General features: G+C 42.0%; 1 protein-coding gene across 2 annotated transcripts in view; it reads left to right on the top strand.

Moving 5' to 3' along the window:
- Positions 1-25,070, top strand: part of SULF1 (sulfatase 1) — a 192,387-nt gene that overhangs the window by 113,925 nt on the left and 53,392 nt on the right. For both annotated transcript variants that reach the window (XM_018058433.1, XM_005689044.3), the window contains exons 5-7: positions 4,475-4,714; positions 15,100-15,251; positions 17,597-17,766. In XM_018058433.1, the coding sequence (XP_017913922.1) occupies positions 4,475-4,714; positions 15,100-15,251; positions 17,597-17,766 (562 nt within the window). The remainder of the gene's footprint in view (positions 1-4,474; positions 4,715-15,099; positions 15,252-17,596; positions 17,767-25,070) is intronic.

Genomic DNA, 25,070 nt, shown 5'->3' with positions numbered 1-25,070 from the left:
ATCTACTCTTACTATGAGCAGACATCATTTCTGTGTTGCAGTCTTCAGATGTCAGTGTCACAGCCAGTACTCAGCCTAGATGGAGCTTAAAAGCATGACCTCTGAACAGACAGCCTGCATTTGTATCTGAGGTCTGCTGCTTAGGGTCTGTGCAGTCCTAGGCATGTTGTTTAACCCTTCTGTACCTCGCTTTATCATCCCTGATGTGGGAATAATAAATAATAACACCCACTATGGAAAGTTATTGTCAGGATTAAATGATTTGCTACGTATGAAACACTTAGAAATGGGAGCAAGTATAAAATCCGCTGGGCTTCCCAGGTGACCCTAGTGCTAAAGAACCCACCTGCCAGTGCTGGAGACATAAGAGATGTGGGTTCGATCCCTGAGTCAGGAAAATCCCCTGGAGGAGGTCATGGCAACCCACCCCAGTATTCTTGCCTGGAGAATCCCATGGACAGAGGAGCCTAGTGGGCTACAGTTCACAGGTTTTCACAGAGTCAGACATGACTGAAGCAACTTAGCACACACAAGTCATAAAACCTGTGAGAATAAATATGAAATCAGTGTTTTCTCTTCCCGTCTACCTATCTTACAGCTTTGGAAGTGGTCTAAACCACTTAGATCACTTAAAGTGAGGCACCCACTAAAGCCTCTTCCAGCTCAAAGCTTCCCTGGCTCTGTGTCAGGTTTCAGCTACATCTCCAAGAGTAGACCATGGACAGGCAGCACTGGTGTCATCAGGGAGCTTGTTAGAAATGCAGATTCTTCTATGACATAACATACTCTCCAGGTAATTTTTAAAGTTGGAGTAGCACTGTCTCAGAATCTTCTCTTTACTGAGAAACTTCAAGCTAGATGCTCATATTCAGTCAGGAGCCCCACCCATGGGGCTCTTACCACTGTACCTGCAGAGACCAATGGAGAAGGAAATGGCAACCCACTCCATTCTTGCCTGGAGAATCCCAGGGACGGGGAAGCCTGGTGGGCTGCCGTCTGTGAGGTCGCACAGAGTCAGACATGACTGAAGCGACTTAGCAGCAGCAGCAGCAGCAGCAGCAAAGGCCAAACGTCTTCATTGTTCCCTTTGACTGGCAGATCAGTTGGAAGCAGAGGGTTTAGAGGGATTATTTTTGTTCTTCAACACAGCCAGCTCAGTCGTTTAAGAAAAGAATGTTATTTATTTATTTTTAAAAGATTTTTTGATGTGGACCATTTTTGAAGTTTTTGTTGAATTTGTTGCAATATTGCTTCTCTTTTATGCTTCGGTGTGTTGGCCAAGAGAAGTGAAATCTTAGCTCCCTGACTAGGAATCAAACCTGCACCCTCTGCATTGAAAGGAAAAGTCTTAACCACTGGACCACCAGGGAAGTCCCAAGAGTGATATTTAGAGTGAGAGGACAGTCCTGGCTGGGGCAATTCCAGGAGTGATGCATGGAACTGACCCAGGTGACACAGATGGTAAAGAATATGCCTGCAATGCAGGAGACCCAGGTTCAAAGTGGGCATGGCAACCCACTCTGGTATTCTTTCCTGGAGAATTCCATGGACAGAGGAGGCTTGTGAGCTACAGTCCATGGGTCACAAAGAGCTGGACACAGCTGAGTGACTAACACTTTCACTTCTTTCTGCATGGGGCTGAGTTTTTGCCCCTAGTTTTCATATCATATGATCTTAGATCAGATTTCCACCTCCCATCCAGTTTTGTGGTCCAAATGAGTTTGTAAACTAGAGGTTGCAGCTGTGTGATGCAACCTTGGGGGATGGCCTCTAGTTGCTTTTTTTAAAAAAATTTGAGTCTAGCTAAGCTCATGAGGAAACTCCGAGAAGTCATTCTCTGACACGAAGAGACCATTAGGCAATAAAAATTGGTCAATAGTGTTTGCTAAGTTTTCTCAAAATTCAAGCTGTTACCATAAGTAATCACTGCAGATTTCTAAAGAGGAAAAAAGAATAAGTGAATGGACTTTAACATTGACCTCGAACTCTCTCCCCTCTCCTGTGTTTCATTGCATGTATTTATTCCAGGCTCTATCCCTTTTATGATCAACTAACATAAATATAAAACACAACATTTCTAATGTGCACTTCTTTGATGTTCTGTAGGGCATAGTTCTTGTCAAGTTACTTCTTGAGCAACAGTGAAACGACTACTTATCCAGCTTTCTTCCCAAGCTGAAAAATGTTAGTCAACACACAGCCTTCTGATACATTACAGCACCAGCATCTCTTGGATCTTCTATTTTTTAAAAAAAATTAGAATTTTTTAAAAATTATTTATTCTTTTTTTTTTTTTTTTGGCTGTGCACGGGCTTTCTCTAGTTGCAGAGAGTGGGGGCTACTCTCTAGATGCAGGTGCACCGGCTTCTCGTTACAGTGGCTTCCCTTGTTGCAGCGCATGGGCTTTATGGTGAGTGGGCTTCGGTAGTTGTTGTACGTGGGCTTAGTTGCCCAGCAGCATGAGGGCTTTTCCTGGACTGGGGATAAAACTGGTGTCTAGCCTGCATTCTTACCACTGGACCACCAGGGAAGCTCTTAGGTCTGCTTCTTAAGAGTCATTCTATTGTAGAGGCACAACGCCGTTCCAGTTATCACCCCATGACCTGGGGGTTTCAGCAACCCCTTGGCCATACGTTTGATGGACCAGCCTGCTTCCTCAGCTGTGTACATACTTCCATTGTCATAGCAACACCTCTCAAAGACTTTTATCATAACATATCCTTCATGCCTTTGACAAAGACCTTACTCTGCATCATTTTGTCTGTTCTGTCAAAGCTGAATGTCTCTCCCCAGCCACCAAGCTATTTGCTAGCTCTGCCAGCCACTACATCAAGAGAAGTGTTCGTTTTCGTTTCCATTCCAGAAAACTCATGTGCCATGTTCATCACTCCACTTACCTCATCCCATCTCCAGCGCACCACACATGCCCCCGACGATGCACTTCGCTCATCCCGAGTTCTTCCTCCGTTCCTTCCAGTTGTCTTCAACTACTGTGGCAGAGTTCTTACTAAATATTGCCTCCTGTCCCCACTGTCCTTATATGCCCTGCTACTGCTGTATCCACACTACCTTGCTTTGCAAATACCTCCAAGCAATCTCCATATATACGTTCTTATTAGGTAGTTTACTAGTGAAGATTGGAGGCAACAGAGAACTTCCCATTGCTTTTGTTAATGCTATACTTGCGGGACCAGTTCAGAGAGTTGAGGTCGGTAGAATGAACGCTCAGCGTGAAGTGGGTGCTCACTACATGTTATTCATCGATGGCAAAAAAATAAGTTGCTTGATCTTCTGAAGACAACCAGGGCAGGAAAAGCAGTTTGGAATCCTCCTCAGCAAGACATACTGTAGAGAGCTCTAAGGAGACACAATTAGAAACTGTCTTTTCTGTTTTCATGTAAACGGTGAAAGCACATATGTGAAAAAATATGAGGCCGACTGTGGCTTTTTGGATGGCTGCACACTTCTCTTCTGCTCTGAGTGCTTACCTGGTTTGCATTACGATTTCCTTCCTTGTTGGAAAACGACATAGACTTTCTCCCTTTCTTTGGAAGAAGTAGGACCTGTTGGAAATGTGAGGCTCCAGGATTGAAATGCAATGGGCTTGGCTGTAGTGCTCTGTAGTGCATTTCTTGACAAGTCCTGAAAAGACTATTGAATTCTGGGCTGAGCTTTTTTTTTTTTCCCCCTGCAGTATTTGGATGGGATTCAGCTGCCATGTTTGGCTGGATTGAGTAATCAAAAGAGTTTTTTTTTTTTTCTTTCTCGACAGTCTTATGTACAATTTCATCCTTTAGAGTTCAAATGGAATATTTTACTGCTAATGCAAATACAGTAGAGTCATAGCTCTTTCATAAACAAACAATCCGTCTTTTTAAATGACGTGGAAACAGACAAAAACATAAACTGATCGTGTGATCCTGATAGAAAACCTGCCAGGTAGGTGGTGAGTTTACTAGGGGATACCAAGTTGCATTGGAGATTTTTTTTTTTTTTAGTTAAACATGCATTTTGGATGAACTTTTACTTAACTGTAGAAATTTTTCCCTCTTTTGTTTGATACGATAAAAGTGCTGTATCCATCTTTTCTGTACTGTTTGTAGCTGGTGTGAGTTTGGTGGGCTAGGAGTTTTGATGCTCTCTAATCAAATTCAGAGGGCTGCTGGCCTTTAATCTACTCCATCTCTAAAATTCTAGCTTTAATGATCAGACGAGCCTGCAGTTTTTTCCTTTGTGATTAAAAAAGGGAGAAGCTGAAATGTGTTTATTATTCTGCAAAATACCTGAGATGATAGGATCCCCAGTGCTGCACTGTGTCCTGGAAATGAGAGCTGGTCCAATTACAGACTCCTCAAGCCAAGGGAGAGACATTAACAAGTCAGGGGGACAGAGTGGCGTCATGTGACGTCACGTGACGTCAGTGGGTGATTGTGCAGTGCTGTCTGCTGAACAGTGCTGGCCTTGTGCCTTTCAGGGTCCCTGCAAGTCATGAACAAAACCAGAAGGATTATGGAGCGTGGCGGGGCCACCTTCACCAATGCCTTCGTGACCACGCCCATGTGCTGTCCCTCCCGCTCCTCCATGCTCACTGGCAAGTACGTGCACAACCACAACATCTACACGAACAACGAGAACTGCTCTTCCCCCTCCTGGCAGGCGGTGCACGAGCCTCGGACGTTTGCTGTCTATCTAAACAGCACCGGCTACAGAACAGGTAAAGGGAAACTTCCAGGCCTTCAATTCTGTGAATTCTGGTAACGCATCTCAGAAAAATGCACTATGTGATGAAAAATGCACTATGTGATGAAATCTGTGAGCTTCCAATCGGTCCCTAAATGGAAGGAGCTAGACTTGTCTCCCTCTGCATCCCTTATTTTTCTCTCTGATGACTGTCCCAGCTAGAGATTTTTTAGAGAAAAGTCAGAATGATTCTCAGTGGACACGTGAAGAAAAGGTTGTCCCCATCAGTGCGTGCATGTGTGTATGCTTGGTCACTAAGTCATGCGCTACTCCTTGCAGTCCTGTGGACTATAGCCTGCCAGGGTCCTCTGCTCCATCAGGGCACCCAGCAACTGGAATTCTCCAGACAACCTGCAACTGAAGAGTTTCTATCCCATGAGCCTGCTTACCTCAACCACCCGAATTTCCAGGTCCTGGTGCCAACTGAGCACATTCTTGCATGCAGAGCACCTGTCCCAGGATCTGGGACACAATAGATTATCAAAATTATTTACTGAATTCATAAATAGCTGAATGAAATAATCCAATGAGGTGTGCTTTATTAATTCACCTATTTACTTACTCATAATTAATAGGATTCCGCTTTTCTTTAGCTTCATTGTGGTTACTTTTAGATCTCAAATGTTCACCCTTATTTTCCAGGAAAGGAGGGCATCCGATGGTACACCTTTTATCACCGTTTAACCTACATAGATGAGGGGTGTGGTTAACTGGTGTCTTGCAAATTAGGGACCTCCTTCCAGAGAGATCATGAACATCATGCCAGTCGTTCTAAGAAATAAGCAAGGCTCCTTCCTGTATGATTGACCCAAAGCCTTTATTCACCAAGCATTTAAATGCTCTTGTTAGGTTTTCTGAGCATTTCTTTTTTTTAAATGTTTATTTATTTTTTATTATTTTAAACTTGGCCACATGTGGCCAATAGCTACCATATTGTATTAGACAGCACAGTTTCCACTATCTTTGGGGGAGTGGAACCATTTTAATAGAATTAGGAGTGGGAAAGACATAGTCTGAGCATTTTTTTAGGAAATGAAACCCAGATATTGACTGAGGGCTGTAATGGAAAATAATTTTTTCAGAACCAACTAGACTTATTCAGAAGAACTCCAGGTGTCATCATTAAAAACTTGGAAATGATTTTCAAGTCTACAGATTCTCTATTCTGAAGACTTGAAAGGATTTTGGATAAAGGTATTCTCTTGGAAAAGACTCTGATCCTGGGAGGGATTGGGGGCAGGAGGAGAAGGGGACGACAGAGGATGAGATGGCTGGATGGCATCACTGACTCGATGGACGTGAGTCTGAGTGAACTCCGGGAGTTGGTGATGGACAGGGAGGCCTGGCGTGCTGCAATTCATGGGGTCACAAAGAGTCGGACATGACTGAGCAACTGAGCTCAACTGAACTGAACTGATTCTCTCTCAAATCTCTTCTAAAAATGAAATTAATCTTTCCTGCTGGATTTAGGAACTATGTGGTCATTGGCTTCTGTGCAAAACACCTTGTGGGCACTTAATACTTGTTATTTATGGATGAAAATACCGACTGTGGAGATGATAGCATTGTCATCTGCAAACATCTCAAAGCCTCCACTCCCAGAAGGAACTCCTCCCATGAGCCTCAAAGGTGTCTGCTTATGCTTCAGAAAGAAACTAGGTTACTCGGAGAGCCTTATCCTGAGTGTTTTCCCACATAAGTGGTTTAAATTTATAGCACCTTTCATCTGAGAGCTCTAAAGCAATTTGCAAATCTCTCCAACATCCCTGTAGGATTCATAAACAGCAAATGTACTTGGCTCCATTTTATAACTGAGGTGAGGATTTCAAATACTGTGTGACCAGCTCAGAAACAAAATCAGAAATGGTCCCCTGATGCCTGACTCCTGATTTTGACCACCAAATTGTTTTATTCATGGGAAGCATTGTGTGAAGTCAGTGCCTTTCAACTCTCACTGTCCCTGTAATTTAATTCCTAGTAGCAGAGACAGAGTTGGAACCTAGGGAGTTAGAACAGTCGTCATATCCAGACCAACATGGTTGGGGTCTGTCCTAGGAAACAGAGATATGGGTGACAACAAGAACCCTGCTGAGACTTAGAGCTGTTGACTACGGCTTGCGAATACATTTCAGGGCCAAACCAAGAAAGGGACGAACAAAAAGAAGTCCGGAGAGAGAGTGAACAGTGGTTTGGCTATAGTTGACAGTGTTTCATTGTGTACTTGAAATTTGCTAAGAGGCTAGATCTTGGGTGTTCTTATCACAACAGAAAATAATGGAAACTACTGAACATGTACAGGGATGAGTATGTTGATTGGCTTGGCGATGGTTCCTGTTTCACAGTGTTTTTGTGTAATGGGCCTTTGGGTTATAAACCTTAGAATTTTTGATTGTCAGTTATACTTCAGTAAAGCTGGGCTATCAGAAAGAAAGGGGAAAAATCAGAAATTGATATTTTGTGCTTGATTCCTCTGTACCAGGTATTTTAGCTGAGTTTTCTCACCTAATTCTTCCTGCAGCCTTGAAAGGATTTACCCGTATTGCCAGTGAAGAAACAGAAACTCAGGAGAGTTGGTCTGAGGTCACAAGCTCATCAGTGACAGTCTGAATCTAGCACACTTGACTCCATCTTTCTTCCCATTACCTTATTTCCTGACCTTTGTTTCTATCATGCCTCATTCCAAAGTGCTTGATAGTGACACATAAAACGTAATAGGATACAGAGCAATAAGGACCCTGTCCAGTAGAAATGGAGGGTAGAACCAGTTCATATCAAGGCAAAGGTTAATATACAAACCACAGACATGCCACAGAATTGTGGAGAAAGGCTGCATATTTGAAGCTAAACTTCCAGATGGCAAAAGCAAAAATGGAAACGCCATCTAGTACAAAGTTCATTGGGTCACCAAGAAAAAACAAATCTGTTGCTTCTAAGAAGCCGAGTGTATTCTGGTACTTGTTTAAATTATCCTATGCTGTATCCATCCTACAGTGGGTTACGAGAGCTTGAGTAAACCTCAGAGATAATTTCGTTCAGTTCTCCTATTCTCAAATGGTAAAGAATCCGCCTGCAATGGAGGAGACCCGAGTTCCATCCCTGGGTCGGAAAGGTTCCCTGGAGAAGAGAATGGCAACCCACTTTAGTATTCTTGCCTAGAGAATCCCATGGAAAAGCAGCCAGGTGGGATAGTCCATGGGATCACAAAGAATCATATAGAACTGAGCAACTAAGCATATACAGATAAACAAACTTAAATATTTCACAATTTTTTTTTTATTTTTACTTTTTGGCCACACCACCCAAAAGGTGTGGGATCTTAGTTCCCTGACCAAGGGAAGCACAAAGTGCTAACCACTGGACCACCAGGGAAGTCTCATCAGATGAACAAATTTAGACCCACAAGATAAGAGGACTTGCTGAAAATGACCCATCTGATGTTCTGCTAGGAAGAGTGAGCAACAAGACCTTGGTCTTCAGGGCTCTTTCCAGTATAGTACCCTAGCCTTGTGGGTTAGGTCTAGGAGGAAACTGCAGACAATCAGCCTTTCCCAGGGACAACTAGCAGTCTCATGGTGCAGTCCATTGGGCCTGCTTCAATCAGTTCTCTTCTTCAGGAAGAGGAGATTTGCTTCTGGAAATTAACTCATATTCTGTAGCCAACCTTCTTCCCTGGGGTCTAGAACTTAGGTAATAATGGAATTTACAGTGAGTCATTCTACAAAGCAAAGGAATTCTTTAAGGAAAACAGGACTTTTCCAAATGCTTAAGACTTTTTCAAACACTCTGCTAGGAATAAAAAATGAATGATATGCACCCAGGAAAATAAATTTTGAGAGTGCCCTCTAGTAAATCGGAAAAGGTAAAAATTGGAAGGCTAAAACAGCAGTGATAATAAGCTATATAATTTCAATTCATCTTTAATGGGAAAATATTGATATATCTCAGACAGTTAGGAAGTAAAGATGTCTCTGTGACAATAATTACCAATCCAACCAGGGACAGAGACTCATTTGAAAATCTACAAATAAGCACATCAGGATGATAGACATCTCAGGAAATTAAGAGAATTGGTGTGTAGGTTTTAAACCAGCATAATTATTTATGAACCACTAAACTAGTGGGGGGGGAGCGAATGTATAAAGACTTTATTGTTTTCCTAACAATAAATGCATCCTTTAGAACATTTAGCTGAGAACATAGAAAAAATAATGACGGAAGCTGTATTATACATAAAGATCCATCTAGCGAGAAGCACAAAGCAGTAATCAGTTTTACGAAGAACAACTCAGAGAAGACAAACTACTGAGAGGCTTATTTTGGGAGGTATCCAGAGTACATAGATTTAAATGAATTGATCCAGTATTGTACTTACCATTGTATGACATTATTTTCTTTTTTCAGAACCGAGGCATATTTTTGGACTGACTATAACCTAAATGTTTCTAACTTTACTCATGGAAAATATGACTTCACAACAGCTTAAATGTTTAAGAAAGGAAAATACAATAACATTTCTATTGCATTTTATGTTCTAAGTGAAGTTGTAACAATATTGTATTATCTATCATAAAAAGGAAAATTCTACCTGATTATCCACTCAAAAATTTTTAGTTTAAATTTCTTTTGAGAGTAGAGACACGAATGTAAAACCTGGCATAAATTTTAAAGTGACAGTAATAATCCATAGTTGAGAGGTAACATCAAGTATTAGGGGAAAAACCCTGAACCAAATGGTGGAGAACTGGAATCACGTCCTTACTCTGCCTTGAACTTATTTTGAGAACTTTTCCAGGCCAGTTTTCTAACCTATAGAATGCAGAGATAGGACTAGAGGGATTGCTTAGTTCTCTTTCCTATCCAAAATTATATTGTAATTTTATTATAATCACTGTAATCATACTGATTCCTTTAAAAATGGTAGTGCTCAAATTATAATCATACCGCAGGATTTGTAAATTCACAGGTGAATTAAATTTTAGTCATACTAATTCTGCTTTATATCACTGGGGTGGAAGGGACAATATTTAATAAAGACCTGCAATAAAATTATGTAAAGAATTATTTTTGTAACAAAACACTGCAGACAAGTTAATCAATTTTTATGTCTTTTTACATTATAAAATTTATTTATGTTACTTATGAAGTGAAATTAAAGTCGCTCAGTCGTGTCCGATTCTATACAGTCCCATACACTGTAGCCCGCCAGGCTCTCTGTCCATGGAATTCTCCAGGCAGGAATACTGGGATGGGTTGCCATTCCCTTCTCCAGGGAATCTTCCAGACCCAGAGATAGATCCTGGGTTTTCTTCATTTCAGTCAGATTCTTTACAGCCTGAGCCACCAGGAAGGCCCCATGTAATATAAAGTATATATTTAGTATATAAATATATAAAAGTATATATATAAATATATATATATAAGTATATAAATATATAAATATAAAGTATATATTTATACTTTTATACTTCTTATACTCATAAAAAAGTATATTTATTCTCTAGTATGAGATGTTTTAAAATGTATTAATAGAGTTCAGTAAAAGTAAAACAAACTAATATTCTTATTTTTATGAATGATAGTATTATGAATTTTTGATAAGTACCCAAAAACAAGATGTAGCATACTACCAGTTCAGTTCAGTCGCTCAGTCGTGTCCGACTCTTTGCGACCCCATGAATTGCAGCACGCCAGGCCTCCCTGTCCATCACCAACTCCCGGAGTTCACCATAGTATGCTATTAATTGAGTCACATTATCCTTAAAACTATAGTAGACTTTGATCCATAAAGAGATATAAAGTAAGATTCCTGTCTTTGCTAGACTTCCAGTCTAGTTGGGGAAACCAAACTCATGTGTACGAGGTGACATAAGAATAAATCATAATTTTAACTTGATTCAAAATTATGTAAATTTATAGTTATTATTAGTGAAATCCTGCCACCCCAAATCTAATCATTGCAAGGAATGAGAGCTCAATTAGTACATTATTTGTTGTATTAAATAACATTTGACTTCTCTACAGCATCAGAAATCTTTTGTATATGTAGTTACTATTGCAAATCTAAAAATAAAAGGTTTTGCCTCAAATAGTTCAAGGAAATTTTTCTAAGTGTTGTGTAACAGGTAGTTTTGGACAGAAGTAGTGTTGACTGAAGTCAACAGTCATTATGGTCAGGTCTTTCTGATCTTTCTCCCTGTCACCCAACCCCACCTTCCACCTTCTAAACAGCTGTGAAGGAAAGTGTTTAATGGCCCAGAGAAGAGAGGAGGGGTAGATGGTGTGCTAGTGACATTTTCAGACAGTAGTTGAGTTGAATTGCCAAAGCTAAAGGATTGAAAAACTTCAAACGACATGTAATATAATGGCAATATGGGCAAGAAAATGAAGTTCACCTTCGAGATGGAGGAAGAAATTTAGTGCATCTGGAGGAAAATAATTAGAATCCCAGATAATCAATTGCAGAGCACTGCCAGGAAGTGTTGTTGAAAGAGGCCAGGGGTAATTACAAATGAGCCTCAGTGTTCGAAGGTGACACTAAAGGCTGAGTAACTTGACACTGCCAACACTGGGTACTGCCTCCTGATGCACAAGGTCCTGTCTCCCTTGGAGCCAAGAGTGATGGGTGAGGACACATTTGGAATAGTGAGTACATTTTTTACACCCCATTAACACAAAGACACGGAAAACCTGGAGGGAGTTCTGAAGTGAATAACAGGGACTATTAAGAGACTTAAAGGAATTGTTTATAAGGGGAGGATTAAGGGAAAGGGCGATAGCCATGGCAATGGGTAGAAAACAGTTCTAAATAACCTAACAAGTAAAACAATGAGGAAAGGGCAGGAATGACTTGGCCTGGCTTCCTTGAGAGGGGGGAAAAAAAAACAGAGAACAAAACTAAAAGTAGCAAGAAAAAAAATCTGAAAAACTAATTAAGCAAGAAAATGTCAGCCAATTGGGAGAGAATTTGTTGCTACAAAAATGAATCAGATTAGGGGAGAAAACTGTGTAATCTCTCCAGCGATGTTTTCAGATGCACAGGGCAGAACTCTAGAACAGAATTTCCTTGCACTTCAGGAGGGTAAGTTATTTAAATCAGAACCCAGAGTTGAAAAGCTAATGATCATGGTGATGGTAATCATAATATTAGGGCTACCCAGGTAGCTCAATGGTAAAGAATCTACCTGCCAATGCAGGAGAATTGGGTTCCATCCCTGAGTTAGGAGGATTCCCCTGGAGGAGGAAAGGGCAACCCACTCCAGTATTCTTGCCTGGGGAATTCCATGGACAGAGAAGCCTAACCAGCTACAGTCCATGGGATCAAAAAGAGTCAGACATGACTTAGAGACTAAACAACAAACAAATATCATAATGTTGGGTTGGCCAAAAGGTTCATAAGATGTAGAAAAACCTGAACAAACTTTTTGGCCAACCCAGTACCAGCAGTGGCAGTACTTAATAAGCCTTCTTTTGTGCCAGGTACTGTTTTCAGTGCTTTACATATGTATTAATTCATTTTCATCCTCACAATATCCCTTCCACTATTATCATCATCTTCTTCATGGTTTTCCAACAAGAGAATTGAAAGTAGAGAGAGGTTAAGTAAGTCATCTCTGGACATGTAATTAGAGAGTAACAGAACCAGGATTTGAACCCAGGCAGGCTGGCCCCAGGCTTTATATTCCTAACCACTATGATCTTTTATAAAAAGAGGGAAAAATGGGGGAAAAAAAAAAAACCTGAGGATGAGGAGCAGGCCAGGGGAAAGAGCTGGGCTCTTAATTATCAAGTGAAAGGCTTCTGGAAACAATCCCGTTCTGAAGTCATGCTGGTGGGGTGTGGCCTTGGTCTGCTGCCTGGGACTCTTAAGTTCTGTTACATTTTGTCAGAAAGAAAAATCATCTGTGGTTCACTGTGAGAAGGTGGTTAGTCTCTGAAGATGAGAACATCTCATTAGAATTCCTACAGCTCATAGGAAGTTCAGAGGGAAATCCTGAGTCACAGTTGACGTGAGGGCCTCTGACACTTTGTTCCATGCCTGTCTGTCTACTGAGGGGCCCTGGCAGAATTCTCAAGCTGTGGATGTTTGACTAAGGGATCACCTGATTTATTCAGTCATTTGCAGATTCAATGTATAAACATTAATTCAGCAAGTAAACAAACATTGCTGTGTTCCTCAGACTTGAGTCAACTCTTCAAAGAAAATAAATCCAAAGAGAATTATCAACTTTTGCACCTCTGAGGCTCTACTCTATGAAAATATTTTGACCAAATTAGCTCTTTTGAAAAATCATAACTTAATTGAAAACACAAAATTTAACAAGTCCAGAACTTGTAGAGTTCCAAGAATATGTGGGGGTCCATGAACCCCAGTTTAAGAAACTAAAATTAATGGAGCCCCTAGACTACATGCTAAGATGGGAGGAGAGTGCACACAGATGAGATCAAGGCAGTGTTTGTCTGAAAAATACCTTACAGTGTAAGGGATATTGGCTTCCCCAGTGGCTTAGCAGTAAATAATCAGCCTACAGTGTGGGTTGGGAAGATCCCCTGGAGGAGGAAATGGCACCCCACTCCAGTATTCTTGCCTGGGAAATCCCATGGACAGAGCAGCCTGGTAAGCTACAATCCACGGGGTCACAAAAGATTCAGACTTGACTTAGCGACTAAACAACAACATAAGGGAGATTAGGCTTATACGTGAACATAACTGTTCCACAAGGAAGGATGAGAATGTGACATCAGAGCCACAGAGATCAAGTCCTGTGGAATCAGCGCAAAGACTGGGAGTGAAATGACATCTGTTCTGGCCTGATGCATAGAGAGGGAGACCAAGAGAACAGCACAGGCAAAGGTGGAGAGGTGGAAACCAGAACACCTAGAGGCAACACAGTTGCTGGAGAGAGGTACGCATCACAGACATGTGTAAGATGGGGTTGGAAAGAGAGGGATTTTGTCCAGACAAAAGGAAGGCCTTGGATGGCAAGCTGTAAAACTCACTGTGATTCTTCATCCAAGATTGCGAGAAGGTGGTGTGACCTGAGCTGGTCTTCAGGAAGCTGGTGGTGAGAGTGGAAAGACCCTGGAGCATGCATAGGAGAGATGGTCAGGAATCTGTGGGCCCCCAGGAGGGGTGTCAAGTGAGAGAAAGAGTGAGAGGTCCCAGAGCTCTGACCCACTTAGAACCTACAGGCAGCAGCTGCTGCATAGCAAGTGAAGGGGTAGGTGAGGCAGGGAAAGCGCTGGGTGGCCACGCCTGGTGAGTGATGATGCCACTCCGAGAATTAAAGGCTTTCTAAAGAAGTACATGTGCAAGGGAAAGTTATTCATTCCATTCTGGATGATTGCATTAGGAGCAAGAAAAACATTCAGATGGAGATATTCTACTGGTGGTTATATATCAAAGATAAAATCAAGCTAAATAGAGATTCCATAAAGACCCAGGAATGAAATATGTTGGATAAGTTTGAGATTCAGAAACATGTGCTTTAAGAGCAATACCAATAAAGTGCCTGGATTCCAGGATCTGTTTTCATCATTCCGAGCCTGTCAGCTAAGAACTTTCTTCATGTATGTAAGTGGAGGCATCTGTAATGAAGCCAGAAAGTGGATTTGACATGGAAGGCATCTGGTTGAGCAGTGGTGTTTTTGTAGCACATATATCAATTCTTCTGTTTTACTGTAATTCTATGAAAATTAGTCATCAAGGTTGTAACGACATGCTGCTAGAATTTTTGATTATCAGTAATAAGCACATATTTGTAAAATATACACAATGCAAACAAGATGACATAAAATACATGTGACATAAAGGCACTGACCACATCGCATAGAAACGGAGTTTATGAAGGTTCTTTGACACGGAAAATATGTACTGTCCTGATAGGCAAAAACAAGGACAAGTTTTGCAGTAATGTTTTTGTAATTCACAACTTTCAAGCAATATGTTGGAAAACTTACCCCAAGGACAACTTTCAGTACTCCACATCTCACTCTGGCTACTTCTCTGATTATTATATAAACTTAACAAAAAGATTCATTCTGCTTTTATCCTGGAAGGATCACAAAAAAATACATGCATTCAAAGTATCATGAACCTGATGGTGATTTTATTAAACTATACTATATTTATATAAACTATCCATGTACCTAGGCACTATTCTTATTTATTCAAAAGGAAAATATATGTGGGTCACTTTGCCAAAGAATCAGAATATTACTTGAATGTTACCTTGGCATCCACTGTTACCTAGGTTAACTTTTGTTTCACTGTCTTTTTTCCAAGACGTAATTTCATGTTGATGCATTTAGTTATGATTGATCATTTCATATGAGAAAATAATCCTTCTTTCCCCCTTGCAGCCTTTTTTGGAAAATACCTCAATGAATATAATGGCAGCTACATCCCTCCTGGGTGGCGAGAATGGCTTGGATTAATCAAGAATTCTCGTTTCTATAATTACACTGTTTGTCGCAATGGCATCAAAGAAAAGCATGGATTTGATTATGCGAAGGTAATTTTCAGGCACTTTTACACTGCATCAATTTACTTCATGCATAATGGGAGAAAGTCATTTTCAGTATGTTAGCCTATCCACGAGATTGGCTTTCTATGTTCTCACAGTTTTAGAATGAGAAATTTTAAGATAATTTTAAACTCCAGGCAAGAAAAAGGCTCTCAGGGAACACTGACTTTGAATAGTGGGGTTTTTTTTCCCCCTCATTAGGATGAAAGGCAATCAGCCTTTGATGAAAGTATTATCAAAAAAATCATAGATGCCTCCACTCTGTCTTGTGATAATTTTTGGTTTTCCCCCCTCTAGAAGACTTGTCCACATAATCAGATGTTCATCTTGTACTGCTTTGCTTTTCATTAGGGTGAGAGTATGTTCTGTCTGTGGCTTCAGATTTAGACGTAAGAATAAGAAAAGACAAGTGCAAAACTCAAAAAGTTGGGAAACCACATTCGTTGCTTTTTACCACACTTTGATACTGACAAGGATACCTGCCCATGGCAGCTAGAGTCCACAAAACTCTGTAAGGCAGTCAGTCCTAGAATTTCCAAATCAGTTCATAGAAACTGAAGTGAACAGGTCCCAGAGTTCTCTAACAAATGGATCCCAGATTAGACTTTTTAAAATCTACACAGCTTTTGTGATTGCCACCTTAAAACGATTTCCAGATCGCAGGAGCGGAGAGGGAAACATCTTTAATTTTAGCCTACTAATTAGCCTAAAATACCCTCTTCCCTCCTAACCATGTCCATCTCTTCCTCATTTATCTAAAAGCAGCTGAGAATCTGCTCCAACTAGCATAGATCTCTGTGAAAAAGCCATTGGTAGAAATCAGAAAGAGGAGACTTGATCTAATTTTGGCACATCGCTATCCTTATGCTTGGCCTGATTTGAGCTCAAGGGACTTGGCGGGGGAGATAAAGAGTAAGTCTCCTTTCATACCCTCCAGAAAACAATGCATGCAAATGAATTCACAAACATTACTAATAGGTTTCCAAACTCATCAGAGTTGAGAGCTGGCAAAAACCTTGGAGGCAGGTTTGAGCAATGCCCTACAAAGTGCACTAATTGTCACTGCTCCCATTTTTTATCTGTGGGGATACTTGTCATGCTCCTTGTTCAAGCTATTAACCTTTCTTTCCCTGTTGTCCTAAGGAGAGCAAAGTAATCAAGATTCCCTCCAAAGACTAAATCAGCGTATCTTGCCCGTTATCACAGCTGATTAAGTGACAAAGACAACTGTGTCGAAAAGAATATAGATCTTTTTTTAGAAAGAGAGGAAAGGAACGAAACAGACACTTCCATGGAAGGAGGTGATAACCTGTGGGCTTGTCCTAAGAAGGACATGTGACATAGGCTTGATCCCTTGGGCATGGCTTTGCAGCTGTTCTGGTCCTTGAATCTACATGCGATTAGTCATGCCTAAAAGCCTCTGACAGTGCACATTGCCTGAGAGCTTTCTGAATAAACTTTATACTGGAGTTCCAGGCCAATGATACACACTTAGAGAAAGCAGGTGTTTTCAGTTTTCATCTTTTCTTTTTCATTCCATCTCTTCCCCCGCTCCCCCTTATAGTCTTGCATCAGCCCCTTGGATTATAGATTAAATTGTTCTATTAACAAGTCAGGCTCTAATCCCAACAGCTGGATCATTTTAGTTGTGCAATTAACAGAGTGTAATCTGCAGGAAATCAACTGCTCCCCATATTGAGTGTTTCAGATAAACTAATTTATAGAATATTGCCCCTTTTCCCTGTGCATCCAGATTTTGGTCATGACTTTCATAGGCAATCATTGTGTAATTCTAACAGGTGAATTTTTAATTTCACGAAAAGATTTTTTTGTGTGTGTGCATTTATGCGTGTATGTGTGTATGCATGTGCGTGTCTGTATGTGTGTCTGCAACTGTGAATTTGTAGTGGGCGTGGGTATTTCCTGTCCTTGAAGCAATTAAATTTTTTTGTCAACGAATTACATCAGTGAAACCTGGGAATGAAGTATGTATCCGGTGTTTGATGTGCTATAGCCTTTTTATTGCCAGATCTGATCATTATCTTGGGCAAACAGGACTTGACTTTTTATTTTTTCTCTCTAATTCTTAAATTGTACATTACTTTAAAAAAGATGTTTGTGTGTGTTACTATGCTAACAACCCTAGAAAGTAACTGGCAACTGATCTCTGTTTCTGGAAGATGTTTTTCTCCTTGGGAAGTACAGTTTCTCTTCGTGCTTAAGATCTTACCTCCTCATTCAGTGAGTTGCTTCTGAGGGAAAGCAGTATTCAAATGTGATCTGATGAATGTCACCTTTTGTAATTTTTGTTTTGTGTCAAATGTATGTTTCAGGACTACTTCACAGACTTAATCACTAACGAGAGCATTAATTACTTCAAAATGTCTAAGAGAATGTATCCCCATAGGCCCATTATGATGGTGATCAGCCACGCGGCGCCCCACGGCCCCGAGGACTCGGCCCCACAGTTTTCAGAACTGTACCCCAATGCTTCCCAACACATGTGAGTAACAACCTCAACTCTGGGAACTGCTGATCTCTAGCCTCTCCTTTGCTCCCCACCCATCTCCTCCCCTGCACCCCATTTCTTTCCACGTGGCATTTCCACAAGGCAGGAATGGGGCTTCTGCCCCGAGACCACAGATCAGGCAGGCCCTGAACTCAGGGGCTTGCTGAGGTGGTTTGATTACGAATCACATCTCCAGCATCGTAAGTAACTGAACAACAACAAGAACAACAGAATGAACAGAGAGAGAAGCACGTGGGGTGACTGGGGGGTGATTTTGACCAAGGGCTTCCTTCAGTTGTCTCAAATAATATTCATCAATGTGATCTAATAATAATAATGATCAAACGGTATGTTTCTTATAGCAGCAGAGTGGTGGTGACCCCCCTAGTCTGGTTATAGAGACCTGGGTGAATTTCCTGGGCTTGGGCTGTCGCAGCTTTGCCGCAGATGTCTGATTAGAATTGCTGCAGAGGCAGCTGCAGAGGGCTTGCCCGAGAGGCCGTCTCAGGTCACGGCTTTAAAATAACCTGATGTTTCTTTTTGAGAGACAGGAGCCTTGGGGAGGGGCTTGGGAGGCCCAGAGGAGAGGCTGATGGCTTATGGCGATGAGACAGAGAGCAGAGAGCTGTATTAAGCAGACCATTCTCACGAGACGAGTGTAGTAAGTCTGGATACTTAGGCAGCGAAGAATGTGATTTTGTCCTTCCACTCTCTCCTCACCCTTCCTTCTTATCCATTGCAATGATATGCAGTCCTCCATGCAGAGCAATGGGCTGAAAGTTTAACCGTGAGAAGAGTAGGAAACAAGGAAGTGATACGTTTCCTTCATCACTAAACCTCCAGAATTCATTCTTAATCTATTTGTGCTCAGGTATTATCCCTCTTCAGCCATGCTGATCTTAAAGCTGATCCCAGATGGGGAAAAAAATAAAGATTAAATGTACTTCCTTATGAAAAGAGATAAGTAACTACTGAAGGCATTCTAGTTGCTGGCATAACATATCCCTGGAAAACTTTTTATTCATATTTTTTTATCTTATTATAACTAATAAACTTATGGCTCCTCGTCAGTGGTACTTAGATCCCCTCTATCATATCAAGTGACTTAGAAAGAAGAAAAGATGGGAACTAACAATACATAAATGAAGCCAGGTGAGTGTCCTACTGAGCGTGCCCAGGAACTTGGAGGATGGAAGTGTTTTGGTGCATAAGATATTGTCAACAAAGAAAGCTGCCCCGCAACTGAGGCATAGGGTCTGGATGATCCATTGTGTTTTGGAATCAACCCTGTGGATGAATATTCAAGACTCTCTACCCTGTGTATAATTATGCAGCTAAATTCATGATTGAAGCCCACCAGGGACTAGTGACTCTTCATTAGCCATCACTTGCAGATTCAGTAACCTGCTGGTTCAGTAAAAGAAATAGGTCTTTGCAGATTTCTTCCATGCCCTGGGACTCACCTTTTCCTTTTCTTTTGAGTCAGAATTTGCTTTCTTTGTTGCATTAGCAGAATCCCAGCCTAAGGTGATTTTCCACAACTGTAAACCTCACTGCTCTTTTCCCGGGAGTTTGAGGACAAGAAGTTGACAAAATGTGTTTTATGGCTCCTTAGAAGTCAGCTTGCCTTTGAAGCTTCAGGGCAAGGTCCTGAGCCTACAGGAAAATCAGCCACAGGTCAAAAGGTTCTGACAGCTCAGCAGTGTGCACAGACAGCAGTGCAGGATGAGAGAAATCTGCAGAGTTCTCGGGGCTTCAACAATAGCTTTAAAAAAAAGAGAGAAAGCATCTCTGATTAAATTCTGTTTCATTCCACAAATATTTATGAGTGCCACCTGTGACACTGTACAGCACAGCAAGGATATAGGCGCAAGGAAGACACAATTACTGGGACTTCCCTGGTGGTCCAGTGGCTAACACTCCACCCACCCAATGCAGGGGGCCTAGGTTCAATCCCTGGTCGGGGAACTAGATCCTGCATGTAACAACTAAGACTTCCTGGTGCAGTCAAATAAACATAAAATAATCTTCATTTTTTAAAAAAGAGACACAATTGCTCATTCTAGAACCAATGAACTAGGACAGAGATCAGCACATGGGGGCCATTTCTGACTTGCTACCAATTTTTATAAATAAAGTTTTATTGAAACACAGCCATGCTGATTCATTTAGGTATTATCTGTGCCTGTTTTTGCAATACAACAGTGGAGTTGGGTAGCTGTGGCAAATGCCATTCAGCCTGCAGTGCCTAAACTATTTACTGTATGACTCTTTACAGAATAAGTTTGTTCTGGGCTCTTGCTCAATGAGGAAGACAGACAAAGAGCCTTATCAAAGAGCCTTGTCAGCAACAGGCTCAGAAGCAAGTGCTAGAGCAGGGAGCCCACGGTCTGTGAAAGTTTGGAAGAGGAAGCATACACATCTTTTAGAAGAATCAGGAGAACTTTAGGGCCAAGGAGGCAGGCAAAGTGGACTACAGAGGATGGGCAACGTTTCTGCAGCTGATAGACAGAGATTGGATAGATGATTTCAGGAAAAGTGGTCGCCATGAGGCTGTCTAAGACGTGACCAAGGAAGCAAGGATAAAGCTAGAGAGAGAAACCTGCAGGGTACTGAGAATTTGAGTGAATTTGTACGTAGCTGTAAACACAGTCCCTGGAGACTGTTTAGTCAAGGCAGACATTATATGTGACTTGACCATTTTTATATGCGAAGTTTTCGCTATTCCTTTTTAGTTCAGATGAACCACCTGTGTGCCTTACTGTGCTCAGGGCTCAGTCTTGTCCGACTCTTTGCAGCCCCATGGACTGTACCCCACCAGGCTCCTCTGTCCATGGAATTTTTCCTGCAAGAATACAGGAGTGGGTCTCCTGTTCCTACTCCAGGATATCTTCCCGACCCAGGGATCAAACCTGCGTCTCTTGCGCCTCCTGCATTGGCAGGTGGATTCTTTACCACTAGCACCCCCTGGGAAGCCCTGTGAGCCTTACTAGTGATTCTATAAAGCTGAATCCACACATTGGCAGAGTGAAAAGCTCTCAGGCCTTGGAGGCAAATAAGCACTGGTTCCTATCTCAGTGGTCCTTGCTGACCTTTAGGCAGTACCTTTCACCTCTCAGAACCTCCATTGTCTCATCAGTAAAATGGGAGTAATAACCAGCAATTTGGCATGATGTCGTGAATGACAATTAAACGAGACCCCACCTTGGACCTGGAACACAGAAGCCACTTCATAGGTACTAATTCTCCGTGATCCCTCCTATTGAGATGAACCATTTAAAAAAAAAAAAAAAAAAAAACTGTTTTTTCTGGATTTGATCTTTCTTGACCTACAAAAAGGTGCTGTTTTGTTTGGTTTCAACTTAACATTCAAGGGGAAGCAGCTAGGGAAAGAACAAGCTGGTTCTTGTCCGTTGTGACCTGACAAGTCTGTTGACGAGCTAAGACCTGCATTGATGAGGCTCTCACCCTGCCTATTCTAAAAACAGACAGGAGAAACACCGGCCTGGGCTGTGTTATCTTTGCCAGGTGCAAACCATGCTGTTGGCAGTTTGAAGAACACCCTTAGCCATAGAAAATGAAAACTCACACGGTGAGTTGAGGGGTTCAGCTTCTGTTTGGTGCTAAGCCCAGGGCTTTGGAGCCCCTAGAATGAGGAGATCCGCTGTGTCTCCCACAGACCTTGAAAGCATTGAATTCTGGGCATCTTTGTCATCAAGGTCTCCCAAGCTGCCGCAGGAGGAAAGGACTGGAGAGAGTCCATGTGCATCTCTATTGAGGCTGTGAGTGACTGCCCGGGTTCACAGTTCAGGCTGCACACAAAAGCAGTGAGACAAATTGAAGACAAGCTTTCTATTGTGGCGCTCGGAGCTCCTGAATGGCTGGGCTCCTTAGCGAGAACATGAGCAAGGCATTCAAGCAAAGGGATGCAAGAAGTTAAGTGCTTTGCAGAGATATTTGGCAGGCCCTGTGAAAACAGAGCAAGAAGCTGTAGGCTCTGCCCTGTCAGGGGCAGGGGAGGGGGCTGCAAACCATGTGAGCACTTTCCTTGAGGTTGCCTTCCTTGGTGGTCAAGCATTATCCAGATGTCTTTCATCCGCCTTGGGTTAGAGCTATCTGACCCCCACTGCCTGGAGCGAATGTATCAGGTTTCCATGGTGTTTGCCATCGCCAACAAAGAAAGGAAGCCAGTTCAATATTGAGGCTAGAGGTTATGCCAACCAAGAAAGAGAACGGATTACCGACCGCATGGAATGGGGTCCCTGTTTAATCAGACAGTGGCTCAGTTACTCCTGGCCTCTGAGAGATCTGAAGGAGTCTCCATCATAATAATACATATAATCATTCTTATCACAAAGCCCTTCACTATGACTAAGACTCTACTGCACGTTCCAGTAAATTCTCTCCCCGATATCCTCATAATAATGCTAAAGCCTCATTCTCTTGGCATTTCTCTTTCCTGGCGTCAGTGATGTGATAATACTCACCTGTGGACAAAAGCTGATGAGAAAAGAGATTACATTTGCCTTCTTGATGATTCTGTGAGATGCTGAGGATCCCTTGACATTTTTCCACCAACTATGCCTCCATGACAGAGAAGGCAATGGCAACCCACTCTAGTCCTCTTGCCTGGAAAATCCCATGAGCGGAGGAGGCTGGTGGGCTGCAGTCGATGGGGCTGCGAAGAGTCGGACACGACTGAACAACTTCACTTTCACTTTTCACTTTCATGCATTGGAGAAGGAAATGGCAACCCACTCCAGTGTTCTTGCCTGGGGAATCCCAGCGACGGGAGAGCCTGGTGAGCTGCCGTCTATGGGGTCACAAAGAGTCAGACACGACTGAAGCAACACAACAGCAGCAGCAGCAGCATGCCTCCATGAACTTAAAGAAAAATTTTGTTCCAGTTCAACAGCTCTTTCTTTCTGTCCCTGGAAATGCATTTGAGTCTGTACATACACACACACACACACACACACACACACACACACACACAGGTTCATGTGAAGTCAAAATTTAGGTAGGACAATCCACACGAACTAACTTGCAGAAATTGTTCTGATCATGGAGTTTGGGATGGACACAGCATGTCAAAGGGACAACTACCCTAAGGAAGCCTCAGAACATTTCTGAAACACCTTTATTATCTAAAGTTGAAAAGAAAGGACTTCCCTGGCAATCCAATGGTTAAGACCCCATGCTTCCACGTCAGGAGGTGCAGGTTTGATCCCTGGTCAGGGATCTAAGATCCCACATGCTGAATCATGCAGCTGTCTTGCCTTAAAAAGAATTTGCACATTCTCTCTTCATTTCTTCCACAAATACATAAAAGGATATGCTTTCAAAGAGGAGAGAATTTTAAATCCTCCATAAACATTTCTGACTTGAGCAGTATTAATTGCTCCCTTTGTGGCTCAGCTGGTAAAAATCCACCTGTAGTGCAGAAGACCTGGGTTTTATCCCTGGGTTGGGAAGATACCCTGGAGAAGGGAAAGGCTACCCACTCCAGTATTCTGGCCTAGAGAATTCCATGGACTATATAGTCCATGGGGTTGCAAAGAGTCAGACACGACTGAGTGACCTTCACACACACACACTTCCCATATTACCTCTGTATTATTCTCTCTGTCATTTACTACATATCTCATTGCACTGGCTGTTTACTCAGATCCTTGATGTCCAGTCACACAGCTTCAGAATATCTACACTCAACACCACACGAATGACACCCTGCTGCTATGCAAGGCATCTCTTTCCCAAAGACAGGACATAACCATCCATCTCTACCTCCCGTTGCCTGCTGGGCATGGCTCCTGCTGCTTTAGTCGTATAATACATTTTTGTTTAGCAAATGCATCAACATGTTAACCCTTCCAACTAGCTGACATTAAAACCCTCTTAAAAATAGTATGAAAGTAGTTGAACAATTGGTTTTATGACTTAAAGGGTACCTAGTGATAGTAAAAATCTTTTAATAGTTTGAGTGTGTACTTCTTGAATCTGTACAACCAGCTTATTCTGGGAATTGAGACCTGTTTCTCAGTGAGTAATGATGCTGCTACCAGGAAGGGTATTAAGTGTTAGGATTTTTGTTGTTGTATGATACTAAACGGGTGGCTTCCCTGGTGGCTCAGTGGTAAAGAATTTGCCTGCAGTGCAGAAGACCGCTTGCAGTGGAGGAGATGTGGATTTGATCTCTGGGTCAGGAAGACCCCTTGAAAAGGAAATGGCAATCCACTCCAGTTTCTTGCCTGGGAAGTCCCAGGGACAGAGGAGCCTGGCAGGCTACAATCCATGGCATTCCAACAGTCGGACACGACTTAGCAACTAAACCACCACCACCATGAGACTAATAGCAAATGAAGAAAACACACGTTCAAATATAAAATACTCAAAATGTATTTTCTTTGGGGTGACAGCAGAGGCCACCAGTGGTACCAAATGAACTGCTAAGTTCTTTGTGTTTCCCCGAGAATGGATTTAATATGCAACACATGCATTTCTTGAAACTATTTCTGTGCTACTAAGAATTATTCTCCTAAAATGTCCACCCATCAAAAAGAAAGGGGACATGATTGTTATGTCAATAAGCAATGTTAGCAAGAAAAGCAAAGCCTGGGGAGAATCTGATATTGACAGCAAAAGTTGAACATGCAAGTGCAGTGGTCTGAGGGATCCATCCGTGAGCTACTGTGCTGAGCAACTGTATTATTGTTCAGTTGCTCAGTCACCTCCGACTCTTTGCAACCTCATGGACTGTAGCCCACCAGGCTCCTCTGTTCATGGGGTTTTTCAGGTAAGAATGCTTGAGTGGGTTGCCATTTCCTACTCCAGGGGATCTTCCCAGACCAGGGATCAACCCATGTCTCCTGCATTGGCAGGCACATTCTTTACCACTGAGCCACCAGGGAAGCCCGCGCTGACCAATAACGCTGAACAAATGATGACTAGAGAAAAGCAATGTGCAGAGAAGCCTTGCTGGGGACAGGTCACCTTTTATAAGTATTGGAATCATCCGTTGAGAGTTACAGGTGCGTTCCTAAGAGTATACGGTCTGGAGAGCACAGTTCTGGGCCAAATATGTATCTGAACAGACACAGAGAGCCTCACCAGACCAGAAACACATGGCTGACACTCTGACATGAATTTTTGAGGTTTGTTTTTCTTTTTTATGACAATCTGATCCTTTGTCCTCTCCATTTTCAAGCAAAGAGTCAGCGTTCTCTACCTTTTCGAATATGTCTCCAGGGTGCTGTGGAGGGTCAGACTTGATTCTGTATTTGCAGCAAACATAGGAA

The sequence above is a fragment of the Capra hircus genome, chromosome 14 (genome assembly GCF_001704415.2).
Source record: "Capra hircus breed San Clemente chromosome 14, ASM170441v1, whole genome shotgun sequence".
Classification (NCBI taxonomy): Eukaryota; Metazoa; Chordata; class Mammalia; order Artiodactyla; family Bovidae; genus Capra; species Capra hircus.
Note: the sequence above shows the minus strand (reverse complement) of the source record. Positions and strands in the feature narration are given on the sequence as shown.